We start from the raw sequence: 18,648 nt of genomic DNA on the forward strand, positions 1-18,648 counted from the left end.
CAGCCTTCTCTCACGATATCTGTTAGTAATCAACTTGAAGAACCGGGCAGGAGGAAGCTTGTCCATTATATCTTTTATTTCTCAGAGCCTGTGATGGAATGGTCACAAAGTAAAGACAGCAATATTAATAGATAACTGAATTTACATACCAGTGCTGAATTAATGCTTACCCTGATTGGTTCACTAGCTAGCATTCATTCACCCTGATTGGCTAAAAGACATGAGGAGTTTTAGCAGAGAGCATCCACCAGCCTACATACCGCAAAATAAAAGTCTCATTTCTACTACATTCTTAGCCCTTATAATACTATTTCAGTTCTTCTTCCTGTATGTGTGACATCTGTCAAATCTTACTGGGTACGTGATAGTCAGCCAACTTCTTGAACCATCACCCAGGACCTTCTTGTTCCTTGTTTTTCTCTCTTATCTGGTTTTCCTGATACGCTTAAACAAGTTTCTGACATTTATTACTCCTTTATGCTACCTCTAAGGTAGATGTTATATTTTTAATATGAAAAGCATACCAAAACACTTCATATACAATATTACCCCTAAATGACTATGAGACCCCCTAAGTCTCATTTTTCTTCCACACATTTCTTAAGGTTTCTACAGTATATGTTATTTCATTCACCACAAAATGCATATACATACGTAACGTAATGTAACAACGTAACGGTCAGAAAACTGTTTGCCCTCAATGCCTATCTGTCTAACAGTTCATTTGTCTTTCTAGCTGTCCAACTTCAATCTAAGGGCCATTCTGCTGTCACACAGAGTTAAGATTGTGAACATTCCATAACTTATAGGGGTTTAAACTGAATCTTCCATTATCGTTGTTAAGCTACATTATATTCATGTTCAAAAACTAAGCAAATTTCTTATTAAATTTATCATTAACATTCACGTAAAAGATTTGGCTCTTACAATGGGTGTTCTTTATTAATTCATTTACACGTTCCTGAGGAGTTTCTGAGACTTCTTCATGACTATTCTAGGGTTTCTGAGGTCAAGGAATTTGATTAAAGCATTTTTCTTCATTCAATCCTGGTTCCCGCCTAAGTTGTAATTTTTTAGCATCTTATCACGGCGCCATTTTGAATATTGACAGGCGATGCCATTTTCTGACCTAGAACAACCTGCCAGTACTCCCCAGGAGTGTGCTCGTGTGACGTCATTGAATAGAAATAAAAGACTTCATGTGCCCTTCTTGGAATTTTTGTTTTTTTGACTTACTTTCCAGTTTGTGATTCTGATTCTTGTGTCACGTTTCGGGTTTGGCAAAAGATCGATTTGCCTCTTTCGTTTTGAGCCTGTTTTGTTCTTGTTTCATCTTTTGATCCCGAAATAAAAATCATTCAGCTTCGGCAGAACACCTATCATTTTGCCATAAGAAAGCCTCGAGCGCAGGTCAGTTTGCCGAGGTTGCAATTATCTCACATTTTTTTGAATTAGAAGAACGTATGGAGTCATAAGCTTTCAATCAAGACCAATATCAAGCTTCTACCCTAGGAGTTGCAAGTAATGGTGTGACAGATGGACAGACCTTAGCATTTTGTATGTCCACATTAACAAGTGAGGTAATCAGTCAACATTACGTCACATCTTGGCCACTCTCTGTGGAGTTTACTGTACATGCTCTCCTTATGTCTGTGTGGGGTCCTTCTCTGGGTTTTCTAAAGTCTTACTGAGATTAATAGGAGACATTGTGGCTTTGTGTTAACGGGTGGCCATTTGAGAGTGCAACCCTCCAGTTGAATTATGTCAATTTAGAACTGGATAGGCAGATAAACTGAAAGATTTGTAATGTCAGTCAGTCATTTTCTAACCCACTTTGTCCTGAACAGGGCCATGGGTGTTTTATGATATTATTTGCGATTTATTGCGACTGATTGCTTTGCATAGAGCTTCATAGGAATGGTGATGTATAAAATAAAGGCAGGGACTATGAACCCAGACATTCTTTTGTAGCTTTGAAATCCTTATTCACTCTTCTCTTTATTCTTATGTTGTAACAAATCTGTTTTTTTTTCCCTTGTAGTTTGAAGGAAAGACTTCATTTGGCATGTCTATCTTTAACCTGAGCAATGCCATCATGGGCAGTGGAATACTGGGATTAGCGTACGCCATGGCCAATACTGGCGTCATCCTCTTTCTGTAAGTGTAATTTTCCGCTTTTCCTTTCTCATTTATATGTCAGCAGCCATTTTGTTGTTTAGGTCGTATCAAGAAGGGGCTTCTGAAAGTTGACAGGTGAGTTTCCAGAGATAACAAGTCAGTCAAGTGTGGCATTTTAAGGTTTACTTTTTTGTTCGGTTGGTGACGGGGTTTTGATGATTTGGTGGTTTTTACCTTTTTTTACTTGCCAGCCTTGGCACTTTGTCACGTAAGACAGGTTTTGCCATTCTCTGCGCAGATTGATGACCTACACCAGAACTCAAGTACCATGCACACTTCTGAATTTTCACTTGAAAGTGCTGACATTAGCCTATGTTGTCTCCTTTTGTCCACAAAGCCCATGAAAATGGAGACTTTTAAAAACGCTCTCCATAGCGGTGTACTTCTGAAAATGCCAGCTCAGCATTATAATGTGGACGAGTGAAAAAGTAGACTTTTAAAAACACAGACACTAATCGAAATCTGATTTGTTCATACTTATTACGTAGCCCTTCTCTGATTGGATCCTGCTCATTACAAAGTCTCATTCACTGATTCAAAGCCAATTAAAATCTATCTATCTAATCCTGCCTACTATACTAAAATCTATCTACCTGTCTTATCCTGCCTACTATACTAGATAGATAGATAGATAGATAGATAGATAGATAGATAGATAGATAGATAGATAGATAGATAGATAGATAGATAGATAGATAGATAGATACTTTATTAATCCCAAAGGGAAATTTACATAATCCAGCAGCGAAAAAAATGAAAAAAATAAAAATAAAATTAATGTTAGCATTTACTTCCCCGGGTGGAATTGAAGAGTCGCATAGTGTGGTGGAGGAATGATCTCCTCAGTCTGTCAGTGGAGCAGGACGGTGACAAAAGTCTGTCACTGAAGCTGCTCCTCTGTCTGGAGATGACACTGTTCAGTGGATGCAGTGGATTCTTCATGATTGACAGGAGTTTGCTTAATGCCCGTCGCTCTGCCACAGATTAGTTAAACTGTCCAACTTTACTCCTACAATAGAGCCTGCCTTCTTAACAAGTTTGTCCAGGCGTGAGGCGTCTTTCATCTTTATGCTGCCACCCCAGCACACCACACGTAGAAGAGGGGCACTCGCCACAACTGTCTGGTAGAACATCTGCAGCATCTTACTGCAGATGTTGAAGGATGCCAACCTTCTCAGAAAGTATAGTCTGCTCTGACCTTTCTTACATAGAGCATCAGTATTAGCAGTCCAGTCCAATTTGCCATCCAGCTGCACTCCCAGATATTTATAGGTCTAAAAAAATCTATCTATCTATCTATCTATCTATCTATCTATCTATCTATCTATCTGTCTGTCTGTCTTATCCTGCCAACTACGCTAAAATCTATCTCTATCTATCTATCTATCTATCTATCTATCTATCTATCTATCTATCTATCTATCTATCTATCTATCTATCTATCTATCTATCTATCTATCTATCTATCTATCTATCTATCTATCTATCTATCTATCTATCTATCTATCTATCTTTAAACAAACCCCTTATAATGTAGCAAATGGCCTGAGATCCACTTCAGTGCCATCACTAATCATACCGTGTAGAACACTTTTTTTATGTTAACTCTCACCACAGGTGAGTTCTAAATTTTTCACATTTTTGTATTTGGTACACTGTTATAATCCCTGAGGGGAAATTATCTTTTCACATGACATTTGGGAGTCAGTGTGCATGGTGTCAGCCTTTGTACAGCACCCTTGGAGCAACTTTCAGGTTAAGGGTCTCGCTCAAGGGCCCAATGGAGTAGGATCCCTCCTGGCAGCAACAGCATTTGAACCGGGAACCTTCCAGATACCAATGCAGATCCTTAGCCACGTATGAATACTTTACTTTCTCATACATCTGGACATTTTAATCCATTTTACAAGTGATGGTGATCACAACTTGAGATTGTATTTTTGTTTTTCTGAATTGTAGTTTGAAAATATGAAGTTTCTGACTCAGAGGTTTGCTGGGGCATCAGGAGTGGGAACATTAGTATGACTTGTGAATTGCAAATCTCCTCAGCTAAACAGATGGGCTGCCTGATGAAGTGTCAGCATCACAGATGACTCACATCCCAGAATACGTGAAGTTAATCCCAGTAGTTTCAGCCACTTTCAGAGAGTGCAGCGAGACTCAAAGAAGTTCGAGATGCGATGCTTGAATGGGAAGACAAAGTGCCCCTTCTGCACACTTTATTCTCTTGTAGATTTAGGATACATTTGACATTTTTCCTATCAATCTACACTCCATTTGCATGTCCTCCCTGTGTCTGCGTGGGTTAGGTTAGGTACATTGGTGATTCTAAATTGTCCCTAGTGTGTGCTTGGTGTGTGTGTGTGTGCCCTGCGGTGGGCTGGCGCCCTTCCCGGGGTTTGTTTCCTGCCTTGCGCCCTGTGTTGGCTGGGATTGGCTCCAGCAGACCCCCGTGACCCTGTAGTTAGGACATAGCGGGTTGGATAATGGATGGATGGATGGAATCTACACTCCATAGCTCATAATAACAAAGTGACAGCGTGTTTTCAGAAAGGTCAGCAGATTTATTAAAAATCAACAAATGAAGTCTCTCAATCCTGGAAGCTTTCCGACCCTGTACTGTGGCACTCCACATTGTAGTCAGGTGCATCTCATTTGCTTTAATTCTCCTTGAGATGTTTCTAGAACTTGATTGGAGCCCAACTGTCACAAACTGATTTGACTGGACATTGTCTAGAAAGATAACACACTTGTGTATAGATGGTCCCACAATTCACACTGCATATCAGGACAGAAACCAAATCATAAGGATCTTACTATCTGTAGACCTCCATGATCAAATGGCGGTGAAGCAAAGATCAGGCCAAGGGGGATAAAGCCATTTCTAAAGCTTTGAGTGCTCCCAGGAGCACATTGGTGTCAATATGTGTGAAAAGGAAGAAGTTTGGAAGCACCAGGACTCTTCTGAGAATTGGTCATCTTGCCATATTGAGTTACTGAGCAAGAAGGGCCTTGATCACGGAGGTCCCAAAGAACCCAACAGTCACTCTAAGAGAGTTTTAGAAGTCCTCTGATGAGATGGCAGAATCTGTCCAAAGGCCAGCCATGACCGTTGACCGTAGTGTTGCTTGGAGTTTTCCAAACCGCATTTAAAGAACTCTGACAGTATAAAGAAAAAGATTCTCTGCTCTGATGAGTCAAAAAACTGAACTCTTTGGGCAGACCTCCAAGCACTATGTCTGATGATCACCTGCCTGATACAATCCCTAGGGTGAAGCACGGTGATGGCAGCATCATGCTCTGGGGGTGTTTCTCAGTGGCAGTGACAGGGAGGTTGGTCAGAGTGGATGGAAAGTTAAATACGGCCAAATACAGAGCGGTCCTTCTCTGGAGTACACGCATCCTCAGACTGGGGTGACGGTTCACCTTTCAGCATGACAATGACTTGAAGCATACAGCCAAGACAGCCCCAAGTCCCTGACTGTCCTTGAGTGGCCCAGCCAAAGATCAGACGTCAAACCCACCATAGAACATGTGAGTAGACCCCTGAAGATGCCAGTTTATAGATGCTCCCCATCCAATCTAAGGGAGCTTACGAGGATCTCCCACGAATAATGGGATAATAATAATAAGTGTACAAAGCTTGTAGAGACTTACCTAAGGAGACGTGAAGCTGGAATTGCTGCCAAAGGGCCACTTGAAATGTACTGAATTAAGGGTTTAAATGTTTCTATGAATGAGAGAATTCAATTTTTAATTTGTAATAAATTTGCAAAACTTTCTTAAAACATGTCATTATGGGATATTGTGTGTAAATTAATGGGCAAAAATTGGCAATGTGAAATGTACAACAACAGTGTGCATGAAAGTGAATATTTTCTGGATCCCTTGTATAATTAATATTAATTTATGATTATGGCAGTTTGTCTTTATTTGTCATTTACCACAAGAGGTATTCATCCTTTGTATCCTGCTAATGTGTTTCTGGGTAGAGGGGATTTCATTTCTGCCTTGACCGCTAATGGCATAAGGTCAGACCCAACAGGTAGTTAATCTTTCTCAGCACACACTCACACACACAGCCATACTTTCTCATTCTGGGCCAGTTTACGCTGCCATTTACCCTTGCACAAACATCAGTGCCATATAAAAACAAAGAATGAAACTACAGTATGGTTAAGGTTTATTAAGAAGAATGGTGTAAACAGAGAGCAAGTCTGACTTTCAGGCGATGGGCAGCTTGTCCCTTTTCTCCATTCCCCGAAGTAAGTGCTGTCAACTGGGATACGTCATTACTGATAAGGTGGAGGACATGACACTGGAACATCGGTGGTAGGCTGAATTTATTATTAGCAACTGGTGGCGTTTCTCATGACGTAAACGCCTGATAAGGCCACTTGTTCTCTGTGTGACGTGTCCTGCAGAAATAGAGAGCCGTGAATCCTAATTCTTTTACAACATTCCTTTTGATTATAAATCGGCTTTCAGCCTGACTGTGGTTATGAGTCTGGAAAAGAGTGTGTTGTGCTCTGGAGGCCAAAGTCTGACTTGTATGGTTTCGATTTATGCCTCTGTGCTTTTAAATCTTCATAATAACAGAGCGCAACACTCTTGTTTCTCTGTTTTTGGCACATGGCAGTGCCACCCGTCACATCCCTTATAATGAGTTTATTCTGGGGCTTCAAGCTAAGCAAGGCAATCAGCTGATTGTCACTTTTGACTCCCCGTGCTGCTTCTTTTTCACTAAAATAGGATGTCTGCTATATCAGCTAGCATTCTTAAATTCTTGTTACTTGACACCAGCCGCCTTGGAAAGCGCCGGAGTGCTGCCGTGTGATGCAGAGTGACATTTGCTATTCTAGTCGGTATGTTGATATAATTAGTGGTTATACAGTATTTAACGTTCATTGAGCATTCATTTTACACAGCAATCAACATTATTAGGCATTGTGTTGCATGTGGCCAAGAGCACTAGTCGTGGTCTAAAACATACTCATTTATGTTGTGTTTATTGAATATCAGTTATTTAATAAGAAATTCATTTTAAGAGTGTTTAACAAAAACAGCTTTAATTCTTTTGAAGCCTCAAATTGGATTGCAGGGGTGAGGTATTTGGCTTACCATCTGTAAAGGGTTAATAATCGTCCAGTCCTTACTGTAAAGGGGGCAAAAGTGAACCATTGAACCACCCGAGTCCTCCACCAGCTTTCTATATCTAATCCTGCCTACTACGCCACAAGTCTCTATCTATCTATCTATCTATCTATCTATCTATCTATCTATCTATCTATCTATCTAATCCTGCCTACTATACTACAAGTTTCTATCTATCTATCTATCTATCTATCTATCTATCTATCTATCTATCTATCTATCTATCTATCTATCTATCTATCTATCTATCTTAAGGTGTCTTCTTGCAGCTCTCCTCGTGTCTTTTTCTGAGCGGTGGCTTCTACCTGTCCACTCTGTCATGATGCCCAGGTGTTGCAGTGGTGGTTGTCCTTCTGGAAGTTCTTTCCCATCTCCACACAGGTTTTCTGGAGTTCAGCCATTGTGTTCTTGGTCACCTTTCTTACGGTAGCCCTTCTCCCATGATGGTTCAGTTTGTCTTGGTGGCCAGCTCCAGGAAGAATTGTAAAGAATTGTGGTTAATCCACAACTTTTTCATTTAAAAATTATGGTGGTCATTGTGCTGTTGGGACCCTTCAATGCTGCAGGATTTTTTTGTGTCCTTACCCTGATCTGATCCTTAACACGCTTCTCTCTCTAAAATCTGCTGTCAATTCTTTTGACCTCATGGTTGGGTTTTTTGTGAGGCTATGGGAGCTTCTATTGACAGCTGTGTGCCTTTCCCAGTCATGTCCATTCAATTGAGTAAAGCACTGGTGGGCTCCAAAGAAAGTGCAGAAAGATCTCAGTGATGATCATTAGAATGGGAGGCTTCTGAGCAAAATTTCAATTGTCATAGAAAAGGGTCTAATGACTTGTGTTGAGGTGACAATTCAGTTTTTAATCTACTAAATAATAAAATGCTAAGAACTCTGTGTGTGTGTGTGTGTGTGTATGTGTGTGTGTGTGTCCATTCCATGTCAGCAATCTGATTGATCAGGTTGGCGTTAATGATGCGATTGAACGAGGAAGTGCGAGTGTTAGACACACGAGGACGAGTAACGGTGTAGAGTCACCTTCAAGGATGAGGAGTATCAGAGCAGACAGGAATTGAATGAGATGCCTTGAAATGACAGAGTCTGAGAAGCAGGCTTTATGGGAAGGGAGCGCCGGTCCAGAGAGGTTCAGACACAAATGAATACAGATGATGGGCACTGAAGGTGCATGTTGGGCAAGAGATATCAAATATTTTTACATTTGTTCCTGGCTAGTTTTAATAGTGTAAATTTGCAAAAGTTCCTAAAATCTTGTTGTCTGCTTGGTCATTCTGGAATATTGAGTGCTGCTTGATGAGTTAACCACAAAATGTGAAATAAGCAAAGGGGTCTGCATGCGCCCTGAGTGCTCGTTTCACGTTTCATTTCTCTGCAAATGGCACTTCTTTCCATTTGGAAATGTTTTATTTGAAGGTTTCAGAGTTTTTGTGCGTGTCGGTGCTCAGTCGCTCCCAGCCTGCACTATGAGAACAACGCATCTTGCAAACGCTGCTAAATTACATTTATAACTGTGATGTGTCTTATGATTTTTGACAAATGCCTTTTTTGTCCATCTATCCATCACTTTCAGCCAGCAAAATGATTGCTTCATTCATCCAGCGGCTTTTAAAGAAAGAACTTGGGAGTGTGAAAAACACGGTTGTGCCAGATTTCCAAATATTTCCATGAGAGCCCACTAGTATGGTAGACAACAAAATGCTTAACTAGAGAAATCCAATAGAAGCAGGAGCCCACCCCCACCTCCATCCTCACCCCACACACTGTCCGCAACAGGAGAATGGGCTCAGGGCATGGGAACAGGCATTAGAGTGACCAACTGACCTTCAAAAATGCTTCAAAGGGGATTATTTGCTTCCATTTGTGCTATAAATCACAGCACAGCTTGGCACAGAAAACAGCTGGTGTAGCTCAGCAGGTCTTAATGAAACAATGTCGTGTTTTATCAGAGGCACCCGGCCATCCCAGAACATATGGGGTATGAATCGTCATAACTTAAGTAGCTGACCTTAAGAGTGTAAACCACATTAAGTAGGGCAGTAGTGCATGGGTGATGGCTAAAGCGTGGGGTGAAGTAGAGAAGAGCCACAGAACAGCTCTGATAGATAGATAGATAGATAGATAGATAGATAGATAGATAGATAGATAGATAGATAGATTGGAACAGTGGACCAGCTCTTCACCCTTAGCAGAGTCCTGGAGGGTGCATGGGAGTTTGCCCGACCGGTCTACATGTGTTTTGTGGACTTGGAAAAGGCATTCGACCGTGTCCCTCGGGAATCCTGTGGGGGTGCTCCGGGAGTATGGGGTACCGGACCCCCTGATAAGAGCTGTTCGGTCTCTGTACAACCGGTGTCAGAGCTTGGTCCGCATTGCCGGCAGTAAGTCGAGCCCGTTTCCAGTGAGAGTTGGACTCCGCCAGGGCTGCCCTTTGTCACCGATTCTGTTTATAACTTTTATGGACAGAATTTCTAGGCGCAGCCAGGGTGTTGAAGGGGTCCGGTTTGGTGGACTCAGGATTGGGTCACTGCTTTTTGCAGATGATGTTGTCCTGTTTGCTTCATCAGGCCGTGATCTTCAGCTCTCTGGATCGGTTCGCAGCTGAGTGTGAAGCGGCTGGGATGAGAATCAGCACCTCCAAATCCGAGCATGGTCCTCAGCCGGAAAAGGGTGGAGTGCCCTCTCAGGGTTGGGGGAGAGATCCTGCCCCAAGTGGAGGAGTTCAAGTATCTCGGGGTCTTGTTCACGAGTGAGGGAAGAATGGAGCGTGAGATCGACAGGCGGATCGGTGCAGCGTCCGCAGTGATGCGGGCTCTGCATCGGTCTGTCGTGGTGAAAAAGGAGCTGAGCCATAAGGCAAAGCTCTCAATTTACCAGTCGATCTCACGCTCCTACCCTCACCTATGGTCATGAGCTATGGGTAGTGACCGAAAGAACGAGATCGCGAATACAAGCGGCTGAAATGAGTTTCCTCCGCAGGGTGTCTGGGCTTTCCCTTTAAAGATAGGGTGAGAAGCTCAGTCATCCGGGAGGGGCTCAGAGTAGAGCCACTGCTCCTCCGCATCGAGAGGAGTCAGATGAGGTGGCTCGGGCATCTGATCAGGATGCCTCCTGGACGCCTCCCTGGTGAGGTGTTCCGGGCACGTCCAACCGGGAGGAGACCCCGGGGAAGACCCAGGACACGCTGGAGGGACTATGTCTCCCGGCTGGCCTGGGAACGCCTTGGGATTCTCCCGGAAGAGCTAGAAGAAGTGGCCGGGGAGAGGGAAGTCTGGGCCTCTCTGCTTAAGCTGCTGCCCCCGCGACCCGACCTCGGATAAGCGGAAGAGGATGGATGGATGGATGGATAGATTTAGTATAGTAGGCAGGATGAGATAGATTTTAGCATAGTTGGCAGAATTAGAACCCCCCCGGAAATGACCCGTTACGTGGACGTCCCTTTGGCCTGGTCCAGCCACTCGGGTCCTCAACAATGAGAGTCCTGTCACCCTCGGGTAATTGCGCCACATGGCCGAAGTGCCATAACAGATGCTCCCTCACAATGAAGGCCATGTGCCTCATTCGGGACTTCAATGAACAACACAAAGTCAAACCAGCGGGACCCAAGGGTTCTCCAAAGAGACACAGAGAGTCCAGCCTTCATCTCAGGTCTCACAAGACAGGAAGCACCAGGACTCTAAAGACTTGGACCTTCGTCCTTTTGTGAAGATATCGGGAGCGCCACACACTCTTTTCCAGGGACCTCATGACCCCCCATGCTCTCCCAACCCATCTACTGACTACTACTAATGTAGTGCCTTTCTATGGTGGTCACTGAGCCATGAGCCTTTCATGGGCGTCTGTAAAGCAGCAGCTGAAGAAAGCACTCATTCGGGGTCACACCGCGAGTCAGTTATGGCGACTAAAAGAGCAGCTTTATGATTCTGTATAGCAGCTTTCATTATTAGCCACTATCCCAAGGTGTTTTAGCAGATGCAGTAGAGGTCCATGTATTTCTAGTGTCAGCAGCAACTGATTCTCTCGGGGTCACATTGTGTGTCAACTGTGGTGACCGAACCTGTCACCTTATAATTTTCTACAGCACTTACCTTAAGCAATCCCCCATCCCAAGAAGCTTTGCAGAAACATTTCTGTGGTGTGCACGTTGGGACGTTAAGCAACTTACTTTAGTTTCCTCCTTCCGGAAGGGCTGAACCTGTAACTGTAATGTCTTATATAGTGCCTTTCTGTAGTAATCACTATCCCAAGTCGCTGATAGATAGATAGATAGATAGATAGATAGATAGATAGATAGATTTTACCATATTAGGCAGGATTAGATAGATAGATAGATTTTAGTATAGTAGGCAGGATAAGATAGATAGATAGATAGATAGATAGATTTACTGTAGTATAGTACACAGGTATAGATAGATAGATTTAGTGTAGTAGGTAGGATAAGACAGATAGTTTGGCACATAATAATAATAATAATAATAATAATAATAATAATAATAATAATAATAATAATTCTTTACATTTATATAGCAGTTTTCGCACTAGAGTGGGGAACCACCACTAATATGCAGCATCCACCTGGATGATGTTACGGGAGCCATTTTGTGCCAGGGCACTTACCACACATTATCTGCTAGTTGGTAAAGAGGTGAGAGATTAGAAACAGGGAATGATTAGTGGGCCAGAGTGCCTATGGCATGGAGGGCAATTTTTGCCCAGACTTTAGGATATACCCTGCTGTTTACAAAGGACGTCCAGGGATCTTTTATAACCACAGAGAGTCAAGACCTCGGTTTTATGTCTCATCTGAAGGACAGCACCATTTTTACAATGCAGCGTCCCCATCACTGCACTGAAGAAATTGGGACCCATATTCAGTCCACAGGGTAAGTGCCCCCTGCTGGCCTCACTAAGATCTCTTCCAACAGCAACCCAAGCTTTTCCTAGATAGCCTCCCACCCAAGCACTGGCCGGGCCTGCACATGCTTAGCTTGAGGCGGATGACCTGTTCTAAAGTGCAGGTGGCATGGCTGCTGCTCAACGTCACAGTCTGTCAGATCTGAGAGGTGAACTGAGAGCCTCATGGTTTACAATTTGTCATCATTTATGAAATGGTTTAATGTCAAGCGATGAGCAACGGTGGCCTCATTCCTTCCCAGTGGTGCTACTCACATGCCGACATTTCAATGCATCTGTTAGAAAAAGCACAGAAAAAGTATATTTGGTACGGTATATTGGTGGTCTTTGTGGCTGCATGTCATGAACAGTAAGCACAGGAGGAACCCCATCATGCCAATTAATAATAAACATCTATCTCTCCACCCTTCTGTCCATCAATCAAGCTTCCAAGCCCACTTTCTCCATTGTAAAGAAGTGGGAAGACCCATCCCCATAGGGAAATTTTGACCTTTGATGGCTCATGGGACTTCACAAAGATTCTTTTATTCTTCATCTAAGAATCAATGTTGTCACAGACGTTTCTACTAACATTCCTTAGATGGACCAGCTTTAGCCACAAAAGAGACAACTGAGGTGAACCGAGAGCCTTGTGGTGTACAGTTTGTCACCTTAGCCATTAGAGTTAGAAGGACGCTTACTGCTGGCCTATGAGCCATTGTTAAGCAAGGCCGTACATTTACAGGCGGGTGCAGATTGTGCCCCCTGTGCCAGTGCCTATGCTACCTTCAGTATTTATGCTCAAGTTGTGCTGCCAGTTGGTGCTGTAATGTGATGCGAATGTCAGAAATAGTGGACATTGCGGCCAGGTCATTGAAGGGCTAAGTATGAAAACCTAATGTTCCAGGATGGCATATTGCCAACCTTCCAGTGAAGTCACACCACAGAACATAAGGTTTTTCACTGGGGAATATAATGGAGTGGTGGGATGAAATTTAAGAAATGGTTTATTGTGCATTAGAGCTTAGTAAGGAAAATGAATCAGTGAAACGGTGCAGAAAAAAAGAGTTTGCCCCAAATAGCTGAAAGCACTCCAGCACCTTATGGTTTGAAATCACTGAGTGTCCACACACCATACTGGAGTCGTCTTCTTATGTTAATGTTGTAGCCAGAGTGTGCTGAAGAAAGTGCTAACGTTTTGATTCATTTTAATTCTTTGATTTAGCAAAGTTAAAATGTTTATTTTTTTTCTTTTCTATTTGTGTATTTAGGACTTATTTTAAAACTTCCTCATAATTTAGTTTTGAATAGGTGTGTTTCTCTGGTACAGTAACAGAAAGAATTAAGTAATATTGGCCAACATAAGAGTACAGTCCTCGAAAAGTAGACCTTAAAATCCACATAGCCTCACTGTAGAGTAGTGCTGGATTGTTAAGAAAATTTTGACTTTGGTGCCGATACTGAGCTTTCAGACCTCAATGGTTCAGAAGCAAATAACGGGTGACTTCAAAACTCCTCCATCTTACTCCAGCCTCCCTGGTTCAGTGTGCCATAGTGCCACGCCTAAGTTCCACTTCCCTCTTGATAGCTGTGAAGTCTCGGTCACTTTGAAGCCATAGGAGGGGGGCCCCCATGAAGTTTAGATCACGTCAAAGCGTGTGGTTTCATTTCGTAAAGTCTACAGACATTTTTCAACATCAACAGTCGACAGGGGTGGGCGGTTGAGAGGAAATCTGACATTGACTTCCTGTTCTAAAAATCCTGAAATGCTGATACTGTACCATTTTAAACTTTGTCAGTATTTTTCCAGTACTAGTATACCATGCAACCCTATTGTAAAGAGACTGGTGTATTTTTCCATTCCCACTGTATAAAATCTACTCAATATGACAGGCCAATGTGGCGTAGTGGCTAAGGCTTTGGGCGATGAACTTCAAAGCCTGCGGTTGTGGGTTCAAATCCCACTACTGACACTGTGTGACCGTGAGGAGGACACTTCACCTGTTTGTGCTCGAATTGGAAATGCAAAAGAAGTGTTGTTAGTCGCCCTTTATAAGGGCATCAGCCAAATAAAAATACTGTGTATATATATATATATATATATATATATATATATATATATATATATATATATATATATATATATATATATACTGCTCAAAAAAATTAAAGGAATACTTTGAAAACACATCAGATCTCTGCTGATATGGACTGATATGGTGATGTGTTAGGAACGAAAGGATGGCACATTGTTTGATGGAAATGGAAATGATCAACCTACAGAGCGCTGAATTCAAAGACACCCCCCGAAAATCAAATGGAAAAAATGACGCGGCAGGCAGGCGAGTCCTTTTGCTGCAAATCCAAATCATACTCAGTAGTTTGTATGGCCCCATGTGTTTGTATGCATGGCCGACAACGTCCTAATGAGACAATGGATGGTGTCCTGGGGGACCTCCTCTCAGATCTGGACCAGGGCATCACTGAGCTCCTGGACAGTCTGAGGTGCAACCTGGCTGCGTTGGATGCACCGAAACATAATGTCCCACCCAGAGGTGTTCTAATGGATTGAGGTCAGGCGAGTGGGTGTGGGGGCCAGTCAATGGTATCACTTCCTTCATCTTCCAAGAACTGCCGTATACTCTCGCCACAAGAGGCCGGGCATCGTCGTGCGCCAGGAGGAACCAGCATAGGGTCTGACAATGGGTCCAAGGATTTCATCCCGATACCCAATGGCAGTCAAGGTTCCGTTCTCTAACGTGAAGAGGTCTGTGGATTTGCCTCCCCATACCATCACTGACCCGCACCAAACCGGTCATGCTGAACAATCTTACAGGCAGCATAACATTCTCCACGGCTTCTCCAGACCCTTTCACGTCTGTCACATGTGCTCAGGGTGAACCTGCTGTCATCTGTGAAAAGCACAGGGTGCCAGTGATAGACCTGCCAATTCTAGTATTCTATGACAAATGCCAATCGAGCTCCACGGTGCCCACTAGAGGACGTCGGGCCCTCAGGCCACCCTCAGGAAGTCTGTTTCTGATTGTTTGGTCTGAAACATTCACACCAGTGGCTTGTCTGCTGGAGGTAATTTTGTAGGCTCTGCCAGTGCTCATCCTATTTCTCTTTGCCCAAAGGAGCAGATACCGGTCAGTCCTGGTGATGGGTTAAGGACCTTCTATGGCTCTGTCCAGCTCTCCTAGAGTAACTGCCTGTCTCGTGGAATCTCCTCCATGCCCTTGAGACTGTGCTGAAACACTCAGCAAAACTTCTGGCAATGGCACGTATCGATGCGCCATCCTAGAGACGTTGGACCACCTGTGCCAACTTTGTAGGGTCCAGGTATCGCCTCATGCTACCGGTAGTGACTCTGACCGTAGCCAAACGCAAAGCAAGTGAAAAAACAGAAGAGGAGAGAAAAATGTCAGTGACCTCCACCTGTTAAGCTGTTCCTGTTTTGGGGGTCGTCTCATTGTTGCCCCTCTCGTGCACCGAAGCACCTGAAACTGATTAACAAGCCCCTCTGCTGCTTAACTGACCAGATCAACAGCCCAGAAGTTTCATTGACTTGATGCTATACTCTCATTAAAAAGGGTTCCTTTAATTTATTTCAGCAGTATATATACACATTTATACACATATATGTGGTTAGCGAAATACGACACACATGAATCAGCAAAGACCTCGGTCCATCAATGTTTAAAACTGGTTTACCGTATTTTGCAATGCAGAAGCGAGCTGGAAGACATTTCATTTCTTGTTGGAGGTGATATCGCTGATGTATTTGATTTGTTCTCTCATTCACCAGGCTGTCAAATCCTCATTTATTTTTTTTTTTGTCTATTTTATGAATGCCGGACTTAACAGATGATAATGTTTTGGTTTGGTTAATTCCAGTTCTTGCAAGATAAATGGTAGCACCTGGCATGTCTACTTCATCGATGTGACCACATGGCCATTTGTCAGAAGATGACACTTTAATCCGGCGTGATGATTCTCCATATTGCGGCCTTGACATATCTCTTTGTCTACTTTGAGCAGATGAATTATGGTATGCCAGATGAGAGGCTCATCTTCATTTTTTTCCTTTTACAGTTTCCTGCTAACAGCAGTGGCCACCTTGTCAAGCTACTCAATCCACCTGCTGCTGAAGTCTTCTGGGGTTGTGGGTAAGTGAGCTTTGATGCGGTTTGAACATTTCATAGGCTCCCTCCAGCTTTAGCCTAACATTATGGAGGTTCCAAAAGCCACTTTGTCCTTGTTGTGTTGGACCACAATAAATAGACAGCATTGTCTTTAGCCTCTTAAAGAAAAACTGTAAACGTGTTTGAAACACGTCACCCTGACACTTTTTGACAGGCAGTTAGTATTTATAGTATGGTGGTAGCTTTGTGCTCCTGGGGGCATGCATGGGCCCAGTAGTCGGTGTTATGGTGTGGGGTGATATTGGGTGTCACTCCCATTCCTGCCTCATACACATTGCTGGTACCTTGACAAGCCAGCGATGCATCACAGAGGTGCTGGAGGCTGAGGTGGTGCCCTATCATCAGAGGTTCCATATTGTCCAACGGGATGATGCTCGAGCACATGTGTCATGGAAAACCATCATGTGCCACTTTTTCCTTGGATTTCCTGCCCATTCATTGGAGTTGTCCCTCAAATGGTCAGATGATGACGGGTGTACAAGAGACCACCAGCGGTTCCCTCAGATGAACTTTGGTCACAAGGACAGGCTGCCTCTTCCTGTCCATGCCAGACCGTATACAAGCGCTGATTTCCGTCCATGATGGATACACCAAGTACTGAACACTGTGCCTTCAGCATGCGTGACGGAGTTGTAATTCTAATCAAGTATGCCGTGTATCGCAAGTAATCTGCCATTTAAATATCCCTTCGATATCCTGTGTATCTCCTGCTCTTGTAATTGTAATGGCTGGCAGTGTATTAGTTAATATGCTTTGAAGAGCCTAACCATGCACACCACGTTTTGCTCCAAAATATTGAAGGAAACAACTTTTTAGGAAGAGCTGATGTCTGATGATTTCCTCACCGTGGATGATGTTGATTCATTTTTCGTAAACTAGCACTGAACTTGTCCGTGGCCTACACTGACTCACCAGAGCAGGGCTTCACTTTACATGGCCGCTCACTGTCAGATCAGGTGTAGACAGTTGTAGCCCTCTAGTGCTCTCGTGTTTACAGGTTTTTCATTGAGTCCTTTGACCACACATGGTCTCCACTTTTGTACTCACAGTATGGAGGTCCTTTCCAGTAATTGCTCTTGACATCTGAAGCAGGCTTTGCATTCACATTCCATTGAAAAAAAGCAACATAAGCGCTGGTGACGCATTTGACCTTTTCCTGGAGTCAGGGATGTAAATAAAAATCAATCAACATGTTAACGTTTCCAAAAGTAAACTATGCCAAGTCATAAATCATAAACGGTAGGGACGTGTCATGCCTTGTGGTGCTCACAGTACTGCATGGAGCTCGATGAGCAACGGCGGCCTCATTCCTTCTCAGTGGTGCTACTCACATGCAGACATCTGAATGCATCTTTTAGGACTTTATGAAGAGCTTCACAGAAGATGGTATATTGGTGGTCTTTGTGTCTGCATGTCATGAACAATCAGCACAGGAGGAACCCCATCATGCCAATTAACAGTTAACATCCATCTGTCCATCAATCCAGTTTCCAAGCCTACTTTCCCCATTCTACAGACATGTGACCCATCCACATAGGAAAATTTTGACCTTTAGTGGCTCATGGGACTTCGCAGAGATTCTCATTTATGCTTCATCTAACAATCGACATTGTCACAGATGTTACTCCTAACATTCCTTACTGAGTTAATAGGAGCCCAAACTGACAATGTGGTTTGAAAAGCATGTTATATTTTGTGAAATCTCTTTCTAGTCATGTTTTAATCTCTTTCAGGACTTCATATTTTTATTTATTATTGGACTGATACCTTTATCTGGGTGACTTACGTCTGAGACCTGATTGGTTACATGTCTTTGGTTTTGCTCTTTGGAGCACAGGCAGGTGAAATGGTGTCAGCAGTGGGATTTAAACCTACAACCTCATGGTTTGAAGTACAAAGCCTTAACCACCATGCTAACCTTTCTTACTTTCTTGTATTCATGAAAAAATTCGACCTTGAGATATTGATGAATCTTGACATTTTAGGCCTCCCTGAGTCCGATTTACCTTTTCATAGGGAAAGTATTGTAATCGTTCAAAAATTCGATTTCGAGATTTTGATGAATCTCAACGTTTTAGACCTCCCTGAATCCAATTTTCTTTCTTGTAGGGAAAGTATTGTAATCGTTCAAAAATTCGAGTTTGAGATTTTGATGAATCTCAACGTTTTAGACCTCCCTGAATCCAATTTTCTTTCTTGTAGGGAAA

General features: G+C 43.0%; 1 protein-coding gene across 4 annotated transcripts in view; it reads left to right on the forward strand.

The window, feature by feature from the left end:
• The window catches only part of LOC120539908 (sodium-coupled neutral amino acid transporter 3-like), a 117,320-nt gene that overhangs the window by 56,503 nt on the left and 42,169 nt on the right, over positions 1-18,648 (forward strand). For all 4 annotated transcript variants that reach the window (XM_039770237.1, XM_039770235.1, XM_039770236.1 and 1 more), the window contains 2 exons: positions 2,042-2,157; positions 16,332-16,405. In XM_039770237.1, coding sequence (XP_039626171.1) covers positions 2,042-2,157; positions 16,332-16,405 — 190 coding nt within the window. The remainder of the gene's footprint in view (positions 1-2,041; positions 2,158-16,331; positions 16,406-18,648) is intronic.

This window comes from Polypterus senegalus, chromosome 12 (assembly GCF_016835505.1).
Source record: "Polypterus senegalus isolate Bchr_013 chromosome 12, ASM1683550v1, whole genome shotgun sequence".
Lineage (NCBI taxonomy): Eukaryota > Metazoa > Chordata > Cladistia > Polypteriformes > Polypteridae > Polypterus > Polypterus senegalus.